Source organism: Pogoniulus pusillus, chromosome 7 (assembly GCF_015220805.1).
Source record: "Pogoniulus pusillus isolate bPogPus1 chromosome 7, bPogPus1.pri, whole genome shotgun sequence".
Taxonomy (NCBI): Eukaryota; Metazoa; Chordata; class Aves; order Piciformes; family Lybiidae; genus Pogoniulus; species Pogoniulus pusillus.
The window spans coordinates 18,362,025-18,389,764 of record NC_087270.1 but is presented as its reverse complement, the minus strand read 5'-3'; the positions used below and the strand labels follow the sequence as shown (position 1 = coordinate 18,389,764).

The 27,740-nt window shown below is 38.8% G+C and overlaps 1 protein-coding gene across 6 annotated transcripts in view; it reads right to left on the bottom strand.

The window, feature by feature from the left end:
• PLCB4 (phospholipase C beta 4) overlaps positions 1–27,740 on the bottom strand; it is a 214,762-nt gene that overhangs the window by 89,992 nt on the left and 97,030 nt on the right. For 5 of the 6 annotated variants that reach the window (XM_064146107.1, XM_064146111.1, XM_064146110.1 and 2 more), the window contains one exon: positions 3,025–3,125. In XM_064146107.1, the coding sequence (XP_064002177.1) occupies positions 3,025–3,108 (84 nt within the window). In that variant the 5' untranslated portion in view covers positions 3,109–3,125. Of the gene's footprint in view, positions 1–2,337; positions 2,366–3,024; positions 3,126–27,740 lie in introns of those variants that run through there. The other variant, XM_064146109.1, reaches the window with a different exon arrangement.

Sequence of the window (27,740 nt, the reverse complement as noted above, 5' to 3'; positions counted from 1 at the left end):
GCAGCACTGCTTATGCTTTCAGAGATCAGTGCTTTGTTCTCTCCAAAATGCCACATGCTCTCCTGAGCATATACCATATATATGAACATGTGACACTTGCCTACAGGACAATCTGAATTTTGGTAACAAAACCAGATAAGAACTCCAACACCTTTACTCCATGCAGCATGCTTTTCACAATGGTTTGTTCTCACTCAGTTACTCTGAGGGAGCTCTCCAGTATGACTTAAGATGCAAGAGGTGTCCTTAGACTTGGGATCAGGAGGCAGCCACAGGTAATTTTAGGGATAATTGCTCCTTTTCCCTGGACATACTAATTACTGAATGGTGTCTAACACTTCTGAACAACATTTTAGGTCCTCAACCCAGATGTACAGGTTTTAAGGACTGACATGCATTCCATCCAAGTAGCAAACAACAATGTTAATTTTATAGGCAGGGGAACTGAGAAAGCATAAAGTTGCTGCAGCTCAGTCTGAGTCAACAATGCTATGTATGAGTTTCCAGCACGCAATGCTCTGCCCATCTATCTTCACCAGAATGTCTGTCTCCCTGGCTTCACTCTAGCACTCATCCCTTATGAAACCTACTTCTTGTCAGACACCTCAGATTTACCAGTTCTGCTGCCCTTGGAATCTTGTTTCATATAAAATGCAGCTAACACGTAAGTGTCTCTTGTATTTCCCACACTACTCGCACAAAAGGTGGGCAATTTTTTGTCATTTCTTGTGTCCTCATGTATCAGAAAGCTCTTCATGTACCAAAAATGTTGTTTTCACAAAGGTCTCCATATAATTTGTACTCATGCTGATGTTCTACCCCAGTCTTTATTCTATTCATGAAATTGCTTTTTCTGCAACTTGTGTTCTTGTGCAGTAAAAGAAGCACCTACAATCAGATCACGTGGATGCAACATGACCAGCAAGATTCCTATCATGTCTGATTTTTATTTCCTATATTCTGCTGAGATAACTGTTCTAGACTCAGACTTTTCAGCAGTCAAATGTGATAATGCATGACTCAAAATATACTTCCATAATTTTGTAATCTTCTGCTTAATGAACTCATCTATCAGCAAAAGATGGATCCATCACCTGTTGCATGTGATAATGACCCAGATTTTTCCAGTCACACAAACCTGGGCACATAAAAGACATCTCATCCTGTACTAGAGTTGCTCTGTCACCAAGACTCTGTACTAGGATTCCTGAGCCACTGTTCTGCACTGACCTTCATTCACCTATCACTTCTCTTTTCCCCATTGTGACCTCCTTTGAGTGGGGAATTAAGCACTGATGTTCCTTGAAAATTCTAAGGCTAGATCTCAAACATTTTTCTTGAAAAACGCAAGCCCTGCAGCACAGAAATTGGATCTTGCTATGTTTGCATAGCCTTTCTAAAACAGTAGTGTCTCTTTCTAGTAGGGTATCTAGTTACTACCACAACACAATTAAATATTAGCCTACACATATGATAAATCTCTTAATATCAAACAGCCACACCATCAATTGCTCATTGTTTACAGACTACAGAACTTCTGAGTCACTAGTTTTTTTTATGGCACTCGATGATCCCTGTAAAATTGCAGATAAAACATACATTTAGTTACCTAACTTGAAGCCTTTTAGTGTTTCCAGAAGAGTCCTCTCCAATAAAACAAATCAGGCTTACAGCTGTGCTGTAGCAAAGCTGGAGGAAACCATCACAAAACTTGCAGCAAACAAAGCAGCTAGAGAATATCTCTTGGATGGCTGAACATTTTGCTCCACAGGTCTCAAGTAAAACCTTCTGTCCACAGGGTTTTGGAAGAAAGTAAATTCAGCTTCAAAGAGCGAGACTTCTGGTGCTACAATCTCATCCTATCTATGTCTGCTCAGCATTACTTAGACTCCCATAGGTGCCTGCTGGGCCACCAACCTACAATGAAAGATGTTACTTTCTGAGAATATTTCATTCTCCTTTCACTGCTGAGGTGCCTGACTGAGCATTCTTCATCTCTCACCTAAATCTGAGCTTACTCTTTTCTCTGTCTTCCCATTTTCTGTTTTTCATATAAGGTGCAAGAGAACGACCATGGCCCATACATCCCCCCTTCACATGTATCCTCACAGCTTGATTTTTCTGGAGCAATATTTGTTAAACAAAATAAAGCTTTTATGAATCTTCTCTCTACAGAATTCAATGTCCACTTCTATGTTCTTAGCTTATCTATACCCAAACTTGAAAACAGATGATAAAAAACCCCACTCCTATCTTGGCACGCCTTGTGATACAAAATACCTTTTACTTACATTTCAAAAGATAAGGAGAAAATACTAATATCCTGGAGGCACTTACCAAGATACCTTCAACTTTCAGAGGTTTCCTGTCCAAACAAGATTAAAACCGGACCCTGATAAAATTATTCGCACAGGTTGAATATAAGGTAAACGTCTCAGCACTTTATTTTGGCTGTATAAAATGTCCTAGTTTGCATTCCTTTAATAAATTTGGATTAAAGCAAAGCTGAAAGCAGGATCATAGTAATCATATTTCAGATACAGGTTGATTTTCTGAAGCATATTAACTCCAAATCTCAAATGCTGCATTTGAATCAGAATATAAATGTTTTGTGTTCTTACTTTCCCTTATAAGATGCAGGTTCTCAACTAATATATTAAAAAGACACATTCACACACATGTATTTGACAGATGCATAAAAAAAATGGAAGGATTCACTTTGTTCAGTAATGTGCTTTATGGACCTGCAAAGATGAAAGCTTTATGCAGGTTACAGATATTTTGATACAAATCTCCCTTTTTCTTCCTCGGGGATTATTTCAAATCACAGGAATTACACAGATTTTACATCTATTTGTTCTAATAGCAAAAATCTCTATAGCAATAATGTGTGTTGGTATCCTCTCCCTGTACACATTTCTGGAGTTATCTGGAAGTTTATTTGTGTACAACGAAAGCAAATATGGAATATTAACATCTACATATTAAAAGAGAACAGTAAATGAACAGCAACTAGCCTCTTACCTCTTCATATCTGTCAAACACAGCTCCATCTTGCATAAAAGAGGGAACTGGCTTTTGCCAGTTAAATTCGTAAGGTTTTGCCATGATTGTAGAAGAAAAACCTGAAATGGAATAAGAAACTGAGATTCAATTACAGTCTTTTAAAAGGAATATTCTTAAATCTAAACAGGAACAAAAGGTGTTTTTTAGCTTTTCCTTTCATGCCTAAGAGTACTTTTGATTCACAACTTCACAACAGAAAATACTGTAATGTGTGTCTGAACTGAATTATTTGAAAAAAGATTTGCACTGTAATCTCCCTTTAGCTTGAACACCTGCCACCTCACTTCTAGAGTACGAGGCTAGGATTAACACAGCCCTAAGAGAAGAATACCGCAACCTGCAATGTATGACTCAGGTTTTTTTAACAGGAAAACATCAGACCAAATATATCCAGGTTTATTTCTTTTTAAAACATGCTGAACTGTTTACTACATAGACTAAACACAGTTTTCTTCTGTGTTTCTCATTTCAAAAGCCACTTATAGTAAATAGTCATGTGCATTTTCAGTGATACTTCACATACAGCTCAAGATATGGATAACATATAGGTTCAAATTCACAGGGACAAAAGAGTTTAGGTGTACAGAGCACTAAATAAAAGTATCTAGTAGCATTGTGCATGACTGCAAGTTGGGTAATGTGAAAAAGTCATAACATACAAACTTTACAATAAAGACAATCAAATGATTCAGGATCCTTTGAACACTTCGATGCTTTCTAGGTTACAGTGCTTTACATCAGAAAATGTCCCAGTTACATACTCTGAAATACTGAACTTCATTTTACATGAAATGAAGTGCATCTGCATTGTTCCTGCTTACTTATGCCATCTAGGAAAAAGGGTATCTTGGTTATCTCTTTTATACAATGGACCAGAAAGTCTTGCATGAGAGGGAACACGCTTGGCAGCAGCAAGATAAGACTGACTCTCAGATGTCAGCAAATCATTCTGCAAAATGGTGTATTGAGGAGAAATGCAGCACACAGTCACAATAATCTGACCTCACATGCTGCTGTCTCTCTCACAGCAAACACCACCTCATTCTGTTCTCCTCTGCTCAGTCCAGCACCCCTCTGACAACTGACAATATTCGTCTACTATCTCCATGACCATCTCCAGCAAAATGATACAGAGCTAAGGCTAACTGGTACAGTTCTTACTGTTACAATGCAGACACCAACCTAAGCAGAGTTTCTGAGTTGGAAGGATAGAAAATATACCTAAAACTCATGGGAAAGCATGACAGTTTGTGTAATCTATGCTACGCAAACCATCTTTGTAATGTTTGCGTATGCCAAACCTCTGATTTGTACCGTATTACCCATTATGTAACAATCCTTCCACAATGTTCTTAGACAGAAATATCTGCTTTGACTGAACTTTATACCCAGAATAGATGCAACTGTTTAAAAAAGGAGTAGTAAAAATTTTGTAAAAAGCCTTCTGTCCTGTTTTCATTAGTCTCACCAATGTTCAAACAAGAAAAAAAGAACAAAATAACTCAGGAGATACTGTTAAAAGACTGTACAAATCAGCCTTAAGAACAGTTACTTATAATATTTTTCTACCAAAAAAAAAACCCCAACAAAACAAAATAAAAAAACAACATTGTCACTCCTTAAAAAAGAAAAGGCATCTTACATTTAAATGCTGTCCATCTCTATCACCTGCCTCTTTTTTTGGTAACTAACACAGAAATAACAAAAATATACTTGATGTTTCCAAAGCCTTTGTAATAACACAAACAAATTAATTCTCTCTCCATAGCTATGAAAAAAATGTCATTAGTTATAATATATATGATCATTAAGTGCTCACTTTTGTTAAAAACAGGGTGAAAACTCAAAAAAAAAGCTACACAGTATTTAAGACCACTCATCTGTATTTCTCTCTTCCCCACATCTCAATGAAAAGATGTTTTGAAAAAAGTAGAAAACAAGAAACTAGGGCCAAAAAGTGAACCACTGCGTTTAGTATCTTATCAAAAGTTTCCTTTTCTTTTTGCTGGCTCTGTGCATTTGGCTTTTACTGTTCTGTAAAAGAGTAACAATAGTCCCTTCATGAGAATCATGAGATGTTTTGAGATCCTTTCAGGAAATGTGTCAAATTTATGAATTTTTATTATTTTTTTAAAAATACACTTAGAATTTTAGAGTCTCTTCCAGTTTAGGTCAGCAGAGAGCTGATTTTCTCTCGCTCCATGGAGGAAGCGGCATAATAGGACATCTGTCCTTTTGCAGGAAAATGACAGTGGCTCGATCCTATACAGCTCACAGATTTCACACAACAGCTCTACATAATCACAAAACCTTGAAAATGTTTAGAGGAATGCAGCTTCAGAATTCTGTTTTCTGACTACACAGGTTTTGTTAACAAAGCTGAAACCAGAACTAACAAAAATCCAAACTATACAACAAATCCTCAAAGGCCCTGGAAAAATACACCTTAGATTTAAAGAAAACTTGAAATACACACACCTGAACTGCCAAACACTATATTCTATTGCATATTCCCTGATTCTATGATACTGAACTTTCCCTTATCTGTTTAAATTACTTTTACTATCAGAATGTCCTCAAGAAGAAAAGTTACTTTAAATAAAAGTAGTTCATGCAGCCCTTCTGGGAAAAGCAGATGCATTCTGTGATAAAACACAAGAAATTTGATGACACTTTTAAGACTGTGAAGAACACTCTTCCACAGTCCTCAATCAATATACATGGCTTTTTTTTACTGACAGTGAAGCCTATGCAGACACATTATTTTAAAATCTATGAGCTCTGCAGCTGTTCTGAACTCCTGTATAAGACACACCACAAAATTCCATCCAGCAACCGGCACTCCGAATCCTGGATGTAAAGTCTTAACAGACACCTTTCACCTAACAGCCAACAGAGAGGTTAATTATCTTAGCACTACGAACATGCACTTTGTTACCAATTTGAACTGCGAGTTCATCACAGAAACGTAGCTCTGTAAAATCCTTCCTTTACAGATATCTTCTCATTGTCTGGGTACCCACATAGTATGAAGAAGTTGTCTCCTTCTAAGTTGTCTCATTACTTCATTGATGATAAATCAATAACACTCATCAGTTTCTGCTCCAATACACAGTTTTCGAATTAATAGTCAGTTTGAGTCCTCTCCACTTTTCCAAGTGCCTTTCTGCAGTCAGGGGGCTGGAATAGAACACCGAAGCCCTGCACAGTCCTCTGTCATACAAGCCTAAATAAGCCTTTCTTCTTACTCGAATGACTTTGCTTTTAGCTGCAAGAAAACACACTTGATTGCTCATAATTTATCATGCAATCAAGTTCTGTTTCACAGACTTGAGCTCATTACTATGTACCATCTTCTCAACCTCTTCTCTAGATCTGCTCTCGCACAAGTCAATACAGTTTACAGATGAACTGAGACAGATGAAGTGTGAGGGAAAGACGGCTTGAGCACATGTAGCAAGGAGTGTCAGATGTGTTGTAACAAACAGGAATTTTAAGCCATACGCTTTGGCAGCTGTGCAGAAGGTGAAGAAAACTCTCTCTGCCCTTCGAAGAGCTCTTTTCAGTCTCTCGCGTATCTTACACTCCTTTCAAATATCATTTTTCCCATAACCTTGCTAGCTTTTAAGATCACTAAAATGAAATACAAGGTATTCCCCTGTCACTCTCTGGACCTCCTGACAATCTTCATGAATTTTAGAACAGTTCAGAGAATGTAAAATGCAAAACCAAACTTATCCGCCCACCAAACTCAAACAAACCTGACATATTAACGTTCACAGGGTTGCAAATACACGCATGCATATACTCTCACTGTGATGAGAATCAAGAATTGTGCTCTCTAAAGAAATTTAGTAACAATGTATGAAGATACAAACAGTAAAAGGCTTAGAAGCTAAATTTAAGGACTGTAAAATCTGTATTTAAAAATTTTACAGTCTTCAAAAATTAAAATCAAAATAATTTTACTCATTTAGGGTTCTTGACAGTATTAAAACGACCTTCTATCATTTAGAAAAGCAGGAAAAAACACCGCATAAAATACACCTTAAGACTTAATCAATGACTACAAGTGGAAAGCAAGTGGAGTTTCTCAAGTGCAGTACTTAAATGCCTTTTGAACTGTTTCCCTTTCTTTCAACACTGCTTTATGGCTTAAGATATGATTTAGATAATAATTTTGAAAAAACACATTTTGGTTCTCCTGGAGTATCCAAAGAGTAAGAGCACACAATTAACCATATCCAGATTAACTTTACTTAACTCAGAAGTCTTCTTCTTCTCCTGTATGCTTGGCTGTACTGTACTAAATCTGGGGTATGGGGAGTGGAAGGATAATAAATCCTGAGGGAGTGTTTGGTTTTTTTGGGGTTTTTTTTTTTGGTCATTCTTTGACCAAAAGAAGGACAAGGTGTGGCTGAACAGGAGGAGGAAAAGATTCTGTTAATACAAAGCAGACATGTTTGGGGAAAGAGGTGATATTCTAAACTAATCCACAGGGCTGGCTAGCATGATGGATAGGATACTACTTGGATCCCATAAACATCCTGTCAATGTTGAGACACTGTTGGAAAGGAGAGCAGTATTCCTTAGAGCTGATCCCCTCCGGTCTAAAACACAGCAACTCACCACTTCCGTGGTTTGCTTAGCCTTGAATATTATAAGAAAACTTGTAATTTTTTTTAATAATGATTACTTTTGCCCCTGGAAAGAATCACTATTCTCAGAGTTAAAAGTGAGGAGGTTCCACTCTTTGTTTGCCATTGCACCAATGACTTCTTTGAATCATACCATGTAAAAACACCTAAACATCTAAATCACCCCAGTGAGATGTGGGTGTTAAGGGCAAAGCCTACACATCCACAGAACACTACGATGAGTTTAGTAATCTTGCCCAGGCATATATGTTTTTCTTACAAATACAAGAAAGCAATTTAAAAACAAGCAAAGAAATAAACAAACAAAACCATATGAATATGAAACACCACAACAACAAAACAACAAACCCCAAGAAAATCCAATGCATTTCCCACCCTTTCCTCCCTTGATGTTCATATATCCTTCAGCACTGAAGGCAAGAGCCACACTGCTGAATTTCTGCAGTATGCAGACTACACTGTAAAGCAATTACAAGATTTCACAGTTCTCCAGGCTCTTCCATGGTCACATTTTCTTTTGCAATTTTTTTTTTCTTTTGTAAAAAGTGTGCTTTTTCAGCAGGTTATTTTTAAAAACATTATTCCCACAGTTAATGCAAGCAACTTAAAACAGTTCTCCCAAAAACAAGGTCCAGAAACAACAAAAGACATACAACAGAGCTCAGGCGCCTGAACGTGTATTGTCTACTAACAGTTTCAATTTCCATTTTGTCTCATTTTCCATTTTGATTTAATTGCTGGAATGCATTGGCATGCAGGGGCAGCTAAGAGGTTACACCAAAACAAGAAGTGGCCTGGTCTTAACTACGGTCTTCAGCATTTCACACAAGTTCAGTGAGGCCAATCACTGCAGAGCTCTGCTTCAGGCTAGGAAAGGAGTGCATCTTGCTGACAGAAGAAAACAACAGTTGCTTATGACACAGTGCTGAATATCAGGTAGTCTTGCTTTAACTTAGAATCCAAACTGTGATTCAAGAACCAACTCTGATGACAGCCATTATCTCTAACAAGCAGAATTCCTAGGAGAGACCACAGGTCGCAGACATGATCCCCTGCTCCCTTAGATGCCCTTCTTTTTTCTCCTAGGGTCTTCCCACTTTCCTGGTAGCTACAGTTTTCCCCAGCCTTTCCATTCATTCTAAAACTCTCTTTTTTTTCCCTTTTCTTTTTTTTTGAAAGTATTTCCTTCTCTGAAAAATTAATAACATGTACATATATAGTGATTGTGTAAATAAACTCATTCTGTTCCATTTGCAACAATATAACAAGACTACATTCTGACAGTTAGGAGTATATTCAAATGAAGGCATTATGGACAGCTTCTCAGTTAGATGGTTTACTCAGGTCTAATTTCTCACAGACTTTTACAGTAATTGATTTAGTGGTGCATGCCTGACGGGGATGAAGGCAAAAAACTAGCAGTGCTATCAGGTTAGATTACACAGTGTAGATAAACAACCCTGCAAACATACACAAACCTCATTTAAAAAGATATTTTCAAAAGTGTTTACAGTAGCATCAGTGATAGTTCAGGAAAAAAAACCAAAATCTCAAATTCTCCAACAGAATGGACTTGCATAGAAGTTACTATAAACCCAAAGTTCATTATTTTTCAAAAATAGACAGGATAAGGACATTGCTCATTCAATAAACTTGATGCAAGACATAGACTAAGTCTTATAAACCCAAAATTTTTAATGTTGCATAGAAAATAAAGAAAGATATTGATTATGGTCATAGTATTAGAAGGCAGCTTAATCAAACTAATACTAACACAGAATCAGCAGGGAATTCCAGCATAAGAAATGCTTGTATGTAATGGAGTAACTACCAAATTCATAGAATAGAATCATAGAATCAACCAGGTTGGAAGAGACCTCCAAGAAAGCAAAACCAGTATCAAGATCTAATTTTGTCACCTGCTCAAATGCTAATTCTACTGATTGTGGTTGCCTCTTTCATCAATGGAGGTGATTATTCTAAACCTAAAGTAGAGGCCTTCCTTTCTTTAAGCAGCATAAATTTGATGGCATGACTATCACTCCACTGACAAACAGAAAGGTAATTAAAGCATCTTTAGGTAATTGCAGTCCCAAGAAAGAAAATTATTTTTATGCTCGGCAGCAACAGAATCTGTGGAGTAGATCTTTCCTTTAGAACTCGGCCAAACTGATCCCTGAAAGCATCTTAGCCTTCACATATCTAGAACTAGGATTGGTCCTTGTGTGCCACCAATTCTAAACTCAAGTTATTAGCTTCACTTGCAGATCAAAAAGAGCCTTTAGAGACAGGTGTGCCACATAAAATGCTTGAAATGACAAAATCAACTTGGCAATTTCAACAGCAAAGTGTTAAAAGGTACTTTTTACTCTAGTGCACAAGGCAACTCCTACAGCAATAACTGAAACTTAGTTATACACATTCTTAGGACAAGTATAATCTGGCAGAGCCCTTCATAACTGAAAGTTAGTACAATCTTATGTGTTACAAAACAATGAATCCTACATACAAAACTATAAGCTTTACTGAATAAGTTACGTTTATTGTTGTTCTTTTCTTCTGGCAATCAGAAATTTGGTGTTCAAATTCTCAATTTTGACCCAGTAAAGGTGAAAAGCAATGGGAAAGGCATGGATCTTTGATTTTAGGAGGGGAATGTTCATAATACCATCAACTGTACAGAGAATTAAGCAATCTGACCCACCAAAGATACAATAAACGATGATTTCTTTTCATGCACTCTTATTACTCAGTATCCATCTAGCAGTAAATTTTTGCTTTCAACCTGTCAAGGGAACATCATTTCATAAAGTGAGCATATGACGAAAGTTTTTTTCTATAATTTTCCTTTTCATCTAATTCCAATAATAAACATTACCCATATATAAAATGATCTAAAATCGTGGAAGATGCTAATTCAAAGCGCTCAGGGTTTATTTTCAGTATACTGTCAAACACACCATTTCCTGGAAGCCACTTCCTCCCCAGGTAGTAACAGAGAATGAATTAGGCTTTGATGAAAGCAATGCTTTGTGTAACAGTTGTCAAGATCTTTTCCAAGCTGCTATAGTATGCCATGTATGTATACAATCCATCTTGATCTAACCAGCAAGTGACTTAAAAGTTTAAATATCTCACTCTGTGGCTTTCAGCTGAAGACGGTATTAAAACAAAAACACAAACATGTAGCACTTGCAAAACACCTCCAGTATTTTCTGAATTATTTATCCCTGAACTTCTTTTGGTTTTAATAGTTTTACAGAATCTGACACCTTGTATAATGACAGCAGTAAGCCCTTTAAATCATAGGCTTTTCATATTCAGAAAATCAGGGCTTTCAATAAGCTCTATGGGCAATTAATATCATACTTAATTTCTACTGTTGTTTTATCTGTACCTGACAGATAACGTATCTTTTATGCCTGTAAGTAGCACTTCTGCATTTTTGGTACACCTATATGAAGTATTTGTTTCAATTAATTAATATCATGAGCAATTTTGATATTTAGAACTTCTTTTTAACCTCCTTACGGAGCTTAGTGCTCCAAAAGATCTCAAGCAAAAGTGAACCCTACACTTAAATGCAATAGTAAATGTCTGAAACTAAAATCCTAAAGAGATTTCAGGTGAGAGTGCAGATAAACACCAAATAAGCTCAGCTGAGCAGCATTCCTGTTATGAATGCAAGAATTCAGGGACCCCAGGACATAAAACAAGAGCAAAAGCCTATGATCAAATTATTAACTGCAAATATTATAAAAAGGGCTAAATAATCTTCCAAACTAGAAGAATCCTGGCAGTCTCACATTTTTAACTGCAAAGGAAAGCCTTGGAAAAAGAAGCAGCAATAAAAAAAAATAATACAGAACTACAAATATCATCTGCCTTATCACCAGGTCCTGATGATGCAGTTGTTTTTTCCAAACAACGACACAGACTCTTAATATAAGATCTGAACTTTATAATAAGAAAATTTAATGAAAGGTCAAGATCACATTTTGTTATAATTTCTAAATCTCTTTGTGTTTGAAATAATCCTTTCTATGGTCAGGTTCTTCAAATCAAACTTTATTAAACTTCTGACATGACTTAATGAATTTGTTCAAAATATACAAATATTTTAAAAACTAATAAGTTATGAGAACATATATGTTACTTTAATATTTAAAATTAGGAAAGCAACATTATTATCTGACCAGTTTTCTGCAATACTTCTGAGGAAACAGGCATGAGATACATTGACCTTGTCAATGTTTACAAATATGTAAAGGGTGAGTGGCAGGAGAATGGAGCCAGGCTCTTCTTGGTGATGCCTGATGACAGGACAAGAGGCAATGGGTGGAAGTTTAGGAATAGGAAGTTTCATGTAAATATAAGGAGGATTTTTTTCCCTGTGAGGGTGACAGAACACTGGAACAGGCTGCCCAGGAAGGTTGTGGAGTCTCTCTCTCTGAAGATATTCAAAACCCGCCTGGACGCATTCCTGTGTGATCTGGTACAGGTGATCCTGCTCTGGCAGAGGGGTTGGACTAGATGATCTTTTGGGGTCCCTTCCAGCCCCTGAAATTCTGTGATTATGTGATTGCTAGCTTAAAATGCCAGACAAATCTAAAGTGATCAATATAAAAAAGCTGTATTCATTATTTTGCATTTGGCAGTGTGTCAAATGCAGATTTCTTGAAAGCTTACATTACTTACAAGCTTCTTAGAAACCTGAATGAAGTATGTGAAGTACATTCACCATGAAAATACAGGGGCTTTCACACTTTATAGGTGAGACTGTCATCATGCAATTTAACTCATGGCATTAGTCAGAAAATGTTTGTATCTACCTTAGAAGTTGCAATGCTGCTTCCATTTCAGATCAGCGTGCATCCTAGAGATAGCAGGTTTTCTACCCTCCTCTTTAAACAAGAGAATCAACCATAGAACGGTAAGAGTTGGAAAGGACTTCTGGAGATCATGTAGTCTGACCCCTCCCATGCCAAAGCAGGATCATCTATAGGGCAGGCCACGCAGAGGAGACAACTCCACAGTCTCTGTTTCACTGTTCTGTCACCCTCACAGTAAAGAAGTTTTTCCTCATGTTGACGTGGAACTTCTTGTGCTCCAGTTTGCACCTATTGCCTCTCGTCCTACCACTGCGCACCACTGGAAAGAGACTGTCCTCTTCTTGACACCCACTCTTCATATATTTATAAATATTACCAAGATCCCCTCTCAGTCCTCTCTGCCAGGCCAAAAAGCCCTAGGTCTCTCTGCCTTTCCTCAGGAGACAGCTACAGTTCCTTCATCAACCTTGTAGCCCTCCGCTCGACTTTATCTAGCACAAAACTGGAGACAGAATGGGGAAGTTAATATGGAATTAAAAGCAAAAAATTATTCATTACAACTAAAACCTGGGTAGCAGAGATTTGTAAGTGCAGTCTTTCTTCCTTCCTTAGTTCTATGCCACAATTTGAGATCACATAAGGGCAGCAGCAAGGCAGCTGTAACTAGTCCCAGTTAATGCCTGGCTAAAGTAGACCACAGCTCCTTCAGAGCTTTAGTGTCAATAGTTAATTAGATTAATTTTATTCTTCTGCCAAGATTTCAGGTTCAAGGCACAAAACAAAAACAAAACAAAATGCCAAACCACACCAAAAAAAATTCCCAACCAACACTAAACCACCACAACAAAAAAACACCAAACCAAATCAGAAAGAAACAGAATGTACTGTCTTTACACAAAGGTTCCTTGTCTGATTCCTCCTAGTCAGTGCATTTCAACATTACTGAGCAAAAAGCAGATTTTTTTAATTGGTAGCACATTTAAAGGATAGGAAAATAAATAATCATAAAGTATCTGGTCTAAACACTGTTGTATAAGCTCAACTTCTCTCTCTGCCTTGCTCACTAGCACTCTGCCTGTTGTATACAGAAACATCATTCACCTCCAATTGTCCAGGAAATTCACAGCTCTCTTGTACTAACTGCAAGTCTGGGGATCTAGGTTAGAGTTGCCAGGCTCCTCGAGAGTCCTGAATGGACACTTCACCATTCCCCATTTCTTCTCTAATGAATTAGGCTAGCAAGACTGTCTTAATTACATATTACTGATGCTAATTATTTATCTACATAGAGTTTGTAAACACTGACAGCAAGACATCCCATTGCTAAAAGTCATGTTATACACCTCTAATCTGCAATAACATCCAAAATTAACTTATTACTAAGCAAATGAGCATTTTGCTGAAGACAAGACCATCACAGTTAGAAACACAATTAGGCAAGACTAAATATAACACGCTGCCTCTAATTTTGAAATATAGAAGCCCCCTTACCAGCATGACAGCTGTCCAAATATGGACAGTCATGTTTGAGAGCTAACAGGTTATCAGCTATGTATAATTTTAATTTCCTAGAGAGTCAAGAGGAAAAGCAACTGGCTCTAAATGTTAAATTGGTGTTACTATTATTACGTCATTAGCCTATGTAGGTGGCAAAGCAAGCATTTATTCTGAAGTTGTTTCAGCCAGATTTCTTTTTAGATGGCTGTTATGCCACTGCCCAGAAGTTCTAAAAGCAATGTACACAGCAAGATTCTACAGGTAATGAGACCAAAGACAAAAAATAAATGTTGCCAATCCTTTATCTGGTAAATTAATAGTTAACCATGAAGAGAAAATGGGCAGGTACAGTCTCACTAATTGCTGCCTTACAGAACAGTGCAATCTGCATATACATTTCTACTAATCAAATACTGAAATGGCTCTCCTAACACTGCAACGCTTCCTGTCACATCAGTCATTCCCCAATTGACAGGTGTTGTCTTGAGGGCAAAATGAGTCTGCATGAGATACAGGAGATAAGTTTATCCGATAAAACAGTTCAGAGTAGTTAATAGACTCACTATTGATGTATTCAGTTGTTTACAGTATTTGAGAATGACTCTAAAATGTCTTTCTGAATATTAATATATCACTTGCTTGAAAAATGGAGCGAAACTAGAAATTTCAGCTACTGAAGAAAGGGGTGGGAGAGCATTCCAAGTCAGTAGCCTCATCAAATCTTCTTGTTGGAAGCATTTTGGCTTGTTCAGCTGTTCATAACATATAGAAATGTTCATAACATAGGAAAATTTCTAGAAGAAGGGCATCTCAATTTTTGTACTGCTCCAGGTGGAAGGTTTGACACAGTAATCCAAAAGGGATAAAAATAAGTGTTGCTATGTAACCTATTTGTCCAGTACAGAGACAAAAAGGGGAGCCTGTTATGAGTAGTGGTATGGCATCCTGGAGTACACAGCCCATTTTGAACACTTATTTGACATCTCATAACAAACAGCAGGCTTTACAGCATGTCAGGAGGTCAAATTTATTCAGATTTTTCTGAACCAACTGGAGACAGGGGCCTGTCTCTGAATTCCTAATATTAACGTGCAATCCTGTGTCAAACAGCAAGAAATAAAGGGGCAGCTGTGACTTTTTCATGCCTTATCCTCACTATTCTTTACTAGCCACTGGGACTTTCACTTCTGCTGAAGTGGAAAGGCACATATAGTAATGAGCAGAGGATACCCCTTCCTTCACGATGATGCAGGCACATAATTGAACATGCTTACACAGGCAAGATAAAGTGTGCTTTCTCTTCTCTCCCTGGAGAGGTGACACTATGCACATCATGCTGAAATACGAAGATATTTTTTAATCTGGACAACTGCTAGAGGATAAAGAAATGAAACACACGTAGGGAACTGCATAAAAATTGAAAAGGAGGAGGGAACTAACAACAGGAAAAAAAGAGCAGAAAGCAAGGATGGGATGTCTGACAATTTTCTCAACAAAATGATCAAGTGTCAAGCAAGTCAACACATCCAAAATGAAAAGGGAAGATAACAGAACTTTCACAATGCTCAAAGAGAACAACAGTAGGTAGTTTGGAATAGCTGAAATTGAAATAGTCTGGGACAGCACAAGCAAGGCTATTTTTAGAGATTATTCCAACTATGAAGTTGTGTTTCTGCAACAAGGCTGGAAAGGAAGGAAGAGTGGAATATATACTAAGATGAACAAAACAAAATGCTGGTGTCTGTGTCAGGGGTAAAGATGAAAGACGTGTCAAGAACAGTGCCAGCATTCCAGGCAAGAGCAGTGGGGTTATTGATTGTAACAGCTCAGGAGTGGGGATGGCAGGGCTCTGAGAGATGAGGAGTTCAGCACTCCCCCATACTGCAGACAAACCAATGGGACACATGGGCAAAATGCCTGGGAAAGTGAAAGAACTGACTGCAGATGGCGACCAAAAGCACAGGAATCTGATAGCCATCACATGCAACTGCAGTCAGCAGATGCAAGTTGTTAACCACTAAAACTGATAAAGGTATGCTGGCAAAACCAGGAAATATTTTGCTATTTGCACTAGCTGCATGCAGTGAAACATTCAGTGGTGCTTAACTGATGCTGCCACTATACACTCTGGCCTCCTACAACGTGGTACAAGTGGCATACACCCACCAAGTACAACATCCATTAAAATCAAGAGCAGTGGCACATGCGAAGCACAGCAGACACCACAGAAAGTGAAAAGAACATTATTACATGTCTAAAAACAGCTTTGCATCATGTCACCTTTAAGCCTTTCCAGCATAACTACTAAGCATTGCAAAGAACAAAAGCTTGGGATCAGTAGCCTTTTCCCACAAGAAAACTGGTCAGCTTGTTCAGACTGCTTTTCTTCCTGTCACATACCTATTAAATGCTCCAGACTGTTTAATGTGATAAAAACGTCTAGACTGTTTTTTTGACTGAAAGCTTAAAGAAGTGAGTTTTTTGCCCTTGGCTAACAAACGCCTTTGCTCCTTTCTTGGTAAGCACAGTACTGTGTATGCTGTACTTCAGCAGACCACACTTTCTGCATACATAGAATAAATGCATTTCTGGTAGCTTTACAAGACTCTGAGATTTTAGAGATGAATCCAGGGAAGCGTGAAGAATCTACACACAGTATACACTCAATATTGTACAGTGTTGCTTTGCAAGGAAAAATCCTGAAGCTTATAATCGGAGTGCAAGTGATATTGAGGAACATAGGATGACAGAGCACCTCTCTCAGTCCAGTGATCAAAATAAAACCCAGAAGATCAACCAAAGAAGCTCTGTCAGGATTCATAAAGAGCAAGATCACTTGCTGAAACAGGAAAGGTTTCAGCAAGAAATCTCAAGGGCACATAAGAAGTACTACCACATGTAAATCAGTGCATTCAATGCTTTGCACTCCCTACCTGCCCTCAGCCTTTATCAATCGCTAATTTTTGTATAGCAAAACTTCTGACATCATCACAATGAATCCAAGCTTAGATGCAAGCAAACAATTTATACTCAATCTCTGGCAGTTAAAATACTCAGCACAACTGGTACACACCCTTCAGCCCTTTCTTCTTAGGCTCTCTAAATCTGCATCTGTGGAGTGGGTGGTGGTCAAGGAACAGGTGCATCTGATTCTTGTCAGCATGTGCAGCTTGTATGTTGGAAACTAAGCTGCGTACCATGGAAAAAGATTAAGAAGAAACACTATCCCTGGGTGTCACTCATCCTAGTTGACTCCCATAGGAAATACAACTTGCCAAAAGAATTAATGGACAGTGTGATGTGACAGAAACATCACTTTGGCTAAGTCAAAAGTGAATTGTTAAATCATATATCAAAATCCCTTTCCATCTTCCTGTACTCTGTTTGTTCCCAGAGCAATCTTAACATCCTGAGGATCAGTTTGTTTAAAACACTCTTTATCCTCTCTCAAGACCCTAACTAACTTTTGTTCTCTGTGATTAGGCCTTTAAGTGTGTTGTCAGTCAGAGGCATTGCAGAAGAAACAAATGACACCTCCACAGAAAAACATCTACAGAAAGGTTGTGTCAAAGGAAGAAAATGGAAGCCTTTCCACAATAAAATCTGTGGACATAAAGACCAAATTTTCATTCTTCTTAAGACAGTACTTTTTCTGAGCAAGTCACAATGTTCCACCCTCTGTTAAAATCTAGAATGAGGGTTTTGAGCATCTCCAGGGTAAAGTGATTTTAGTGTTTTTTGCAGCACTCAGCACACAATTACACAGTACAATGGACAACAGACTGAGCAATGTGTCAACATCTGAAATGAGTCTTCTGGGAAATAACTTTGCATACAGGTTGAAAGCTTGGATCAGGAAGGTTGCATGTTGGGATTTTGGTTTCTTTTTTTTCAGTAAATATGAATATAGGTTGATATAGGGTTTAGATCCTTTTGTCATCACACTCTGTTGCAATCACTGATTCTGTACATTCCTATCCATATCAAAGGGTGCTTTGCATGATCACAGCACTACTGAATTCAACCCCTTCTTTGCTCCCTATAAGCAGAGTTCCTTTGGGCATTAAGGGAAATGACACATGTAGGGAAAAGGTAATAGACTCAGGTGGTGTTTCTCTGGAGGGCTCTATGCCATGCAGAGTACTGCTGAGCATGGTCTGTAAGGTTTTTTTATGCTGAGCAGCTGGCAGAAGCCCCCTGAAGGCAGGCACCCAGGCTGTGCCTACTGAGATACCAGGTTGTTGGCACCTTTTTTTTTTGGATGGGAGACAAAAGCAGCACAGGGAATGGAAAGGTTACTGCTTCTCCTGAAACAGAATTAGCTGGCACAGGAGCATTAAAAACAGGTTACAGCTTTCAATCGCAAAGTTGTATCTCTACTGCAGAGGCTAGTTAAAAGTTAATAACATTGTTTACTGCAGTATGCAAACTAACACACACACAAATGTACAAGAATGTACGAACTGTGCCAGCCACAGAATATCCTTGACTAGCCACATTAAAGGCACAAATACCCTTTAGCCTTGTAAACAGAGCAGTGAACACCACTGTCTCCAAGTTAATTCTTAGCAGTGTGTGCTGGAGACAACCACTTAGAGGTAACCAGAGTAACCTAAGTGTAGGAGAACCAGGAAAACACAACACAGCTGCTTGTTCAGAGTGCCAGCAGAAAATTAGCTCTTTGGGAGTTATCATGGATGATAACATGAGCTGATCCAATTCTCACTGAAAACAGCAATCCTAATGCCTCATTCCTGCTTCCTTTTGGATGATCCCATTCCCGCTAACCCAACTGATCTGAACTTATCCAGTTCACTTTTGTATGGTAGTGGGAAGCTATTTACTCATTTTCTGCTCACTTCATTAACTGTATCTCGGTTATACAGGAGTCACGACCAGGGCCAGTAAAACGGGAAGGGTGGCAGTGAGTGGTTGGGAGAAGCAAGAGCACCACCTTACTCAGTGGCAGCAAACTTCTATACTGAGCCAGTCAAGCTGCTCTCACACACACTAGTGGGAAGAACTATTATGATTTTGACAACTGGTTGACTTTGAGTGTGCTTTCTCCCAGTACTGATTCTCTGCAGTTCATTTTGCTAGGTCTGTAGGCCAATTATCACAAGCTTGCTGTTTCTGTAAATTTCACAACAGACTGCAAATTCTGCTTTAAGCTGAAATACACTTTCAAGTGCTACTTAAAAAAAAATTCTCTGAGAGCATAAAGAACAACATAAAGTTGGACAAAAACAATTCCTGTATTGGAATCCATATTTGAAGAATCATTTGATTTTACAGTTCATGGGGACAATACTTGAAAATCAGCCTGAATATAAGGTTATACAGGTGCTGGATGCAATAAGCACAGAAACTGCACCTCCCACTATATCTCCAAATTCACACACAAGATAAGGAGGAGTAAGTTACTCAGGCAAACCCATCACTGTAGCAGAACTATCAGATCCAGGAAACAAAGGCCACTCTTTTCAAGCTTCTGTAATGGACGGCACTCTGTTACAACTAAAGAAATGAGACTTCCTGTTGCTTTCAGATTGGATTCCAATAAGCACAAGGTAGTATGACTTCTATCCAAACTGCTCTTTCTTAGGTGTGGCTTTGCTTTGGAGCAGAAGTATGAAACCAGGATATAAACCAGGTGGATACATCATGATAAAAACTGCCAGAAGACCCAAAGCTAACAAAAAAGCACAAATAAGAGCTCTAGCCATGCTACCTGAATCCCTCTGACTATGGTCTCTGGCACATGTCAAAAATTCAACTCAAGGAACACCAAACCTTACCAGCAACAGTACAGTGCAGAGCAAAGAAAGCCACCCACTCTGTGATTGTACCTGTGGCTGAAATGAAGATATGTTCCCACAGATCTATTTTAGAGATGATACACTATAATAGCAGCTTCCTAAACACTGTTAATAAACAACTAGCCTTAACAATTGTATGCATTAAAATTTCATTGTTAAATGAGGGAAAAAAAAAACAACAAACCAACAAAAAAAGGTGTGCATTTATTAAAAGGAATTATAAACATTTTTTTTTGCACCTGAGTATGAAGAGCTACCTCTCTTTTCCTGCATCGAGTACAAGGGATTCATGAAGAATGTGATGCCTCAATCCACCATTTTGTTCACATATATTTCAGCAGGAATTTAGTGATGTTTCCAATTGTAACTAGGTGGTCCTAGTAACAGTGGTCAAAGATAAGCTGTACCTAACATATAATCTGGTAACAGAATAAAATCAGCTCAGGCTACAATAGTACACGAATGTTTTATTCAAGTTTTCAGTGGGCACATTTATGCTGTGTGGTGCAACACGCAGATGTGCAAAGCAGCTTTGAGCTAGGAGTGCTGCGCCTGTGCAGGTTAATTCAGCCTGCTCTCAGCCATGCAGGACTCCATGCTAGTACTGGTAAGCTACTCCCACTACATCTAGTGCTTGACCTGGGATCTTGGGGATTTCTACCCATTGTGGTATGTAGGGCACACATACTTCACGCTGCAACACTCTGGTGTGAAAGCTATTTCACAGTACATTTACAGTCACTCAAAACAGGCTGGCTGAAAGTCTTACTATATCACAAAGCAATCTTCAAAGCAATCAGAGATTATTTTAGACTACAGTAATATTCTCAAAGACTCTTTAGTGACACTTGTCTTTGTTCAGAATAATAGCCCATAGTTACCAAACCCTCCACCAATTATTCTGTGCCATCAGCACTGCTTGGAACTCATTTTCACAACATACAAACTGTACCTGCCTCCTATGCAACAGATCAAGACAGTGAAAATGCAGGTCACTAACAGATTGCTGCAGGTGCACTACAAGGCAAGATCACTTCAACAAAGCACAGGTTAAATCCAAACTCTTGGTATGCACTCCAGCTTTTGAAATTAAAAGTTTACCTCAATAAAACTATTATTAAAGGATTAAGTTGAAACTGAAACTCAGGAAACAAGCACATTCAACTGTGTAATAGCAGTAAGCATTTTTTCCCACTGATTACAACCTGTGTTCAGCTTATATACCACTTTGTAGAAAGGACCAAAGAGAGCTCAGTGAGAATTTTTAAGTAATGTTTCTATGTAACTGTGCTAGTTTGAAGCTAGCTAGAATGTTCTGGTGAGAAGAACCAGAGTACAACTGTGAAAGGAAAACAAGGGTGATGTCTTCTTCACTCATAGGCTTGCTGAGAGGTATAAGAACAAGAATCCAAACATAGATAAGGCACTTCTTCTGCTTGGGGCATTGCCTGAGCTGCACTTCTCTATAGCCTCTCTGCCATCTCTCTGAATAATCCACTTTGCTTCCTAACCCCCTGGCCAAACCTCCATTCTTCCTTGGGACTGGGGTAAGGTTGAGAGGGGTGGGAGAAGGAGGAAGGGTGGTTGGGAGTACCTCCTGGGGACTCAGGTTTCTGGGAGGGCTGTTGTATTTCTGTATATAACTGTATATACTGTAAATACCTGCTTGTATATTGTGTTAAGCTGTAACTATAAGCTTCAATCAAATTTCCAGAGCCGTCTGAGTCTAGTCTGGGTGATTTCCAAAGTGTGGCGGGGCAGGTAATGTCCAAACCACTACAGTAACCAACCTACTTGCTAGATTCAAGTGATGCATCTCAAGAACATTTTAAATGACTTGTCAAACAAATTCTTTTTTCCTGCTGTTCTGTGAAATGCATAAGTAAACATCTACAAATGGTAACAGTCAACATAAAGAGATGAAACAAAACTGCTCATTCAGCTTCAAGGAAATGGCTCTGTTATAAACAACTGAACAAAGAAGTGGGATGGTGAGGCACCTGGGAGATACAAAGGATGGAAGTCCCCATCACTGGGGAACAAAGCTGGTGCAGGGTCTAGAGAACAACTCTTATGAGGTATGGCTGAGGGAAATGGGATTGTTTAGCCTGGAGAAAAGGAGGTGGAGGGGTGACCTCACTGCTCCCTATAACTATCTGAAGAGAGGTTGTAGTGAGGTGGGTATCGGTCTCTTCTCCCTAGTGTCAAGTGACAGAATAGTTGGAAATGGCCTCAATTTTTGCCAGGGAGGTTTAGATTGGATACTAGAGAAAAAAAATTCATTACTGAGAAGGTGGTCAAGCATTGGAACAGGCTGACCAGGGAGACAGTGTTGAACACCCTGGAAATGTTCAAAAAATGTGCAGACATGGCACTTCTGGATATGGAAGTGCCAGTAGACAGTAGGCAGTTGGACTTGATCTTGAAGGTCTTTTCCAACAGAAACAATTCTATAATTCCCTGATTCTATATATCTACTGGCTGAGGATCAATCACTATCACCCTGTGTAAGACGCTTATTTTCATCACAATTTTCACAGCATCAACTGGCTTCTCACAATGCCCCTGAGAGCACATAATTAAACAAGAATCCTTGCAACCATTTTCCACAGGCTGCAGATAAAGGTTGGAAATCTAACTCCATTGTCTCTGAAATACCATTTAGGTTAGAGTGGAATGAATGCAAACACACACAAAAACTGTAGTTATTCCTTGTGAGTACTGCATGAGCAGGTGTTTGCAGGGTCCCATCCAGCTCTGGCTGCATGAAAAGTTTGAAGCTTTAGCAGTGATTCAGTATAAAGCATGTCACTAATACATTATTAGAATGACACCTCTGATGGAAAAGTAAAGAAAAAAGTTGCCTGTGAAATATTTGAGATCAGTACAGAACTAATCTCACAGAAGGATTTTAAAACCAATTTTCTTTTTGCTCAGCTCTTAATTCCATGCCATTTATAAACACCTTTGCACAGTTTCAATGCAAATGTAATCAAGCAATATTATTTTAAATAGTGGTCTTATGCTGATCTAAAGTACAGTAAGAAAATAATTGTAAATGCAGAGACACTGGAAGGGCAGTGGACGTATATCTTGATGAAGAACCAGATGATCTGCCCTAATTTTTTATTTTCCTCTTACAGCAGCCTCACCCACTTGATAAAATGGAATTGTTGCCTTAGTGGTAAGTCTTATTAAATTGTACTGTCTGCTTTGTTTAAGATTAATGAAATAGGATGTAGCTCGAAACATGCAGAACTCAGAGATTCAATTTATGCTGAACCAAGTAACGTGGACTATCTTCTTGTATGTAACCATTAATAAAGAATAAATGACAGGTACAGATACTGCACAGTAAGCAGAAAAGCAGGACAGTGAGGAATAACGGTGGAATGAACTGAAAGCAAGAGCAGTTAAGGGAGACTTCTAACCATTGTGGAAAATGGCAGGACAAATCGGACTGCAGATATTTAACTATTACTAGAGTCTTGGGTCCACTACACATCACAAAATCTTGCAACAGAAAAATGTTTCGAGATTAGAGAATGTAGTTTAGTTCACAGGCAGTGAGAAATAAAACAGTAGTTTTTTTTTAATTAGCATGGTGATCTCTGTTTCATCTTGGTTTTCTTCCTGGTGATAAATTCTTGCTGTACACACCTGGTATGCTCTTATCATACAACACTAAATTTAAGAACACTTCTCAGAAAGAAGGGAGAAAAACTCAAGCCAACTTGTTTCACTTATTCACTTGATGTAACAAAATTCTCCTACTCCACAGCAATATAGCAATAAGAATCTGTGCTTTAAGTTCACTATTTATTGAAAACCACTGAAACAGATTTCTGACAAGCACACAAGAGCAATAAATAGTAAAGATATTTTTGAAAAATCAAATTCAAAAAGAAAAATTAAGAGAAAACATTAGACAATGCCAGTGAAATAGACAACATTTTCTCCACCCAAGTATCTCAATAAATAATGTGGTTTTACCTTTTTCACAGACTGCTAATCTCACTTTTATGAACGTGTAATGAATGTATAATGCAAAGAAAAACAGCAGACGCCACCTCATAATTCTGTTAGGTACTTATGGTAAGGGGCTGCAGTGAATTTTGTTATCTGTGGGGTTTTTTTGCAGAGTGCTGGCACCTTATCAGAGCTTCACATTCAAAAATGAATGACCCTTTGAAGGCCCAGATATAGGCCAGATCTTTGCTGCAGACAAACAAATAGGCAACCAGAAAGCAGCATGCTGAAGATACCTCTGCTTCTATGATCAGTGTGCAAGTGTGTTTTTACCCATCTCATGCAATTCACCAAGTCTGCCTACAAGAGCTCCAGATGGCTGATGGAAAACATTCCCATGGGATATTTGTTCATGCCTCTGCAGGGGAGACTTACAGATCCCACTGGCATTGGCCCCATGCACAGTAGATATCTGGAAAAGCCTAGCAGCCTGCAACCTCAGAGGTGGTCAATGGCACCCTCAGGTGTATTACAGGGGAGATTCTCCTCCTTCTCAGCTCTGCTCTGGTGAAGCAACATCTGGGATATTCCATCCAGCTCTGGGCCCCTCAGTTCAAGAAGGACAGGGAACTGTTTGAATGAGTCCAGCACAGAGCCACAAAAAGATGAAGGGAGTGAACATTTCCCTTATGAGGAAAGGCTAAGGGAGCTGGGTCTCTTTGCCTAGGAGAAGAGTTCACTAAGAGATGACTCATTAATGCTTACAAATACATCCAGGGTGAGCATCATAAGGATGGAGTTAGGCTCTTCTCAGTGATGTTTAATGATAGGACAAGAGACAATGGGTGCAAGGTAGACCAAAGTGGGTTCTGCATGAACATAAAGAAAAACTTTTTCACTGTAAGGGTAACAGAACACTGGAACATGCTGCCAAGAGAGGTTGTGGAGTCTCCTCCTCTGAAGATATTCAAAACCTGCCTGGAGGCATTCTTGTGTGACCTACTCCAGGTGATTCTGCTCTGGCAGGGGTGATTGGACTAGATCATCTTTCGAGGTCACTTCCAACCCCTAATGTTCTGTGATTTTATGAATCAGCAGACTTCAATTAATAGATTTAGCTGGGTAATACTTGTCAGTGCTTATGCCTGTATTTAGACTTATTTGATAGCTACAGTTAAATTAATGAGTTAACACACTGAGAGTGTTTCTAGGATTTAGACCCAACTAGTGAGGAGAAACAGAACCTCTTGACCAAATTCCTTTCCCCATTAGCTTAAACTTGGCCATATCCCAGAACTTTTTGTCATTGAAATAACTTACACACAATTAGTCAAAATGTTCCTCTACTCTACATGCAAACTCATTCACAAGAGTTCAGTGAGAAATTAAATACACTATGCCTGTCTGAAAGCAATGCAAAACTGAAAACCACAATGGAAGTACACTCATTTGTTAATGGAATGGAGAATTCTTACATAATTGTCTTTCTTTTTTAAACAGTGTAATGAATTTGCAAAAATTGAGATTCATAGGATCACTTCACCTCAGTTTAATTACTCTCCCAAGAGAATTACACATGCATAACCAGTACCAGTTACACTCCCCAATTCACAATTTAAATACTTAGATAGGATCAGCTCTTTATTTCTGTGAGAGAAGAGGAAAGCCTGCATTGCAGACAGTAAAATTATATGATGCAGAGAAGGTGACAAATGTAGGTTTACCAACTCCTGAATTACGCTGAATGGTTTCTAATATGAACTCCTGGAACACTGCCAAGGACATAGTACCAAGGGATACTTTAGAGCAACATATTCTGCATGCAAAAGTGCCAAGAGAATATGTTAGAAAAATTAAATCATTCTGTCCTACTATTCAGCACTCATGGAAGCCAGAGCATAGGCTGGTAATTAGCTAATTTGCATGAAGTCTGTGCAGAGCAGTATTTAAAAGAATTCCAGCAGTATCATATTGCAGGGGCAAGATAGTCTGCCCCAACTGGCTGGCTAGCTTGCATATCTTCTCATCCCTCTCTTAGACAAGCCAAGCCATTTTTAGCACAAGGATGGGTAGATTTCTGAGAATAGCTACATCTGCAGTTTTACAGTTAAATACGTAATTTCCTCACAAAGAGTCTAATCAGACTCCCATTTGAGCAGACTACAAAAGCTAGAACAAGAAAAGCAATGAATCCAACCATCACTCCAATTTCCCTGTGGGAAAACAGTCATTGCTCTTGGGTTTATGCAACTCTTTAGAGTCATAGAATCTGTCAGGGTTGGAAGGGACCACAAGGATCATCTAGTTCCAATCCTCTTGCCACAGGCAGGAACACCCTACCCTAGATCAAGCTGGCCAGAACCCCAACCAGCCTGGCCTTAAACACCTCCAGGAACGAGACCTCAACCACCTCCCTGGGCAACCCATTCCAGGCTCTCACCACGCTCATGCTCGACAACTTCTTCCTCACGTTCAGCCTGAACCTACCCATCTCCAGCTTTGCTACATTCCCTCTAGTCCTGTCACTCCCTGATAGCCTGAAAAGTACTTCCCCAGCTTTTTTGTAGGCCCCCTTCAGATACTGAAAGGCCACAATAAGGTCACCTCATAGCCTCCTCTTCTCCAGACTGAACAGCCCAAACTTTCAGTCTGTCCTCATAGCAGAGGTGCTCCAGCCCTCTGAGCATCCCAGTGGCCCTTCTCTGGACACGCTCCAGCATGTCCCCATCCTTCATGTAATGGGGGCTCCAGAACTGGACACAGTGCTCCAGGTTGGGTCTCAGCAGAGCTGAGTAGAGGGGAAGAATCACCTCCCTCAACCTGCTGGCCACACTTCTCCTGATGCAGCCCAGGATCTGGTTTCTGCAATTATGTCCAGGAAAAGTACCAGGGCAGTCAAAGTTAAACTTAGAACTGCTCTAAGTGCTACAGAACAGCACAATGGTTCTTTGGATGCTGTGACAGGCCTTAGAAATACCACAGACTTCACTACCTATTAAGAAACACTAACTCCTAGCCCAATAATTCAGAATTACCGGTGCTCGGAAGGAACATGTCCACTATGCATGCAGACCTGGGCTTGGGTGCGAGCAGCAGAGCTTCTAGCTTGCATTGCTGGCAGCTGAATCTCACACCAAATCAGAGGCTTGCTAAAATCTGATCCTCATTTCTCCATCACTGTACAAGCCTCTGAATTTTTAAACTAGAAAATCCTGGGTATTGTTTGGGTTTGCATTTGAGAAGTAATACTCCTGGTGATACAGCTTCATATCCTACTTATGAAACACCCATCTGAAAGCTGTTTTCAAGGTTACACAAATATTATACCTAATCTATTACACAAACAACTATTTTGGAACCCTGACAAGGAGCTAACTATTAATGCTTCCATAACATTCTCAAATTGGGAAAAAGAAAAACAAAACAAGCTCTGCGTCAACAGGATCCTCCTCTTCATGGAAATAAAATGCCAAAAATAAATATGGAATTCCCTCATGTGGCTCTGTTTTCTTCACTGTTTTCCCATAGACTTGAAAAAGAGAGAAGCTTACACATGGATTAAAAAAAAAAACAAAAAAAAAACAAGTAACAAATCTACACTGCAGGGGAAAAAAAAAGGCAGCTCTATATTTCTATGAGTTTTTAAAGTTTTAAATCATCTGCATGAGGTACACTGATAAAGCTAGTAGAGCACATTAGGTGAAATGAAGCTTACAGTTATTACTCAGTAACTTCAACTGAGAACAGCAGAAGAGAAAACAGATGAGCTTTAGACAAATAAGCCATATTTTTAGGACTGACACAGAAATAGCAAAGTAAAGGTAAATGCAGGTTATATTTGAGCTTGTTTTGCCCTTGATTTTCTGCTGATCTTTATGACATCTGCAGCCATATCCCTG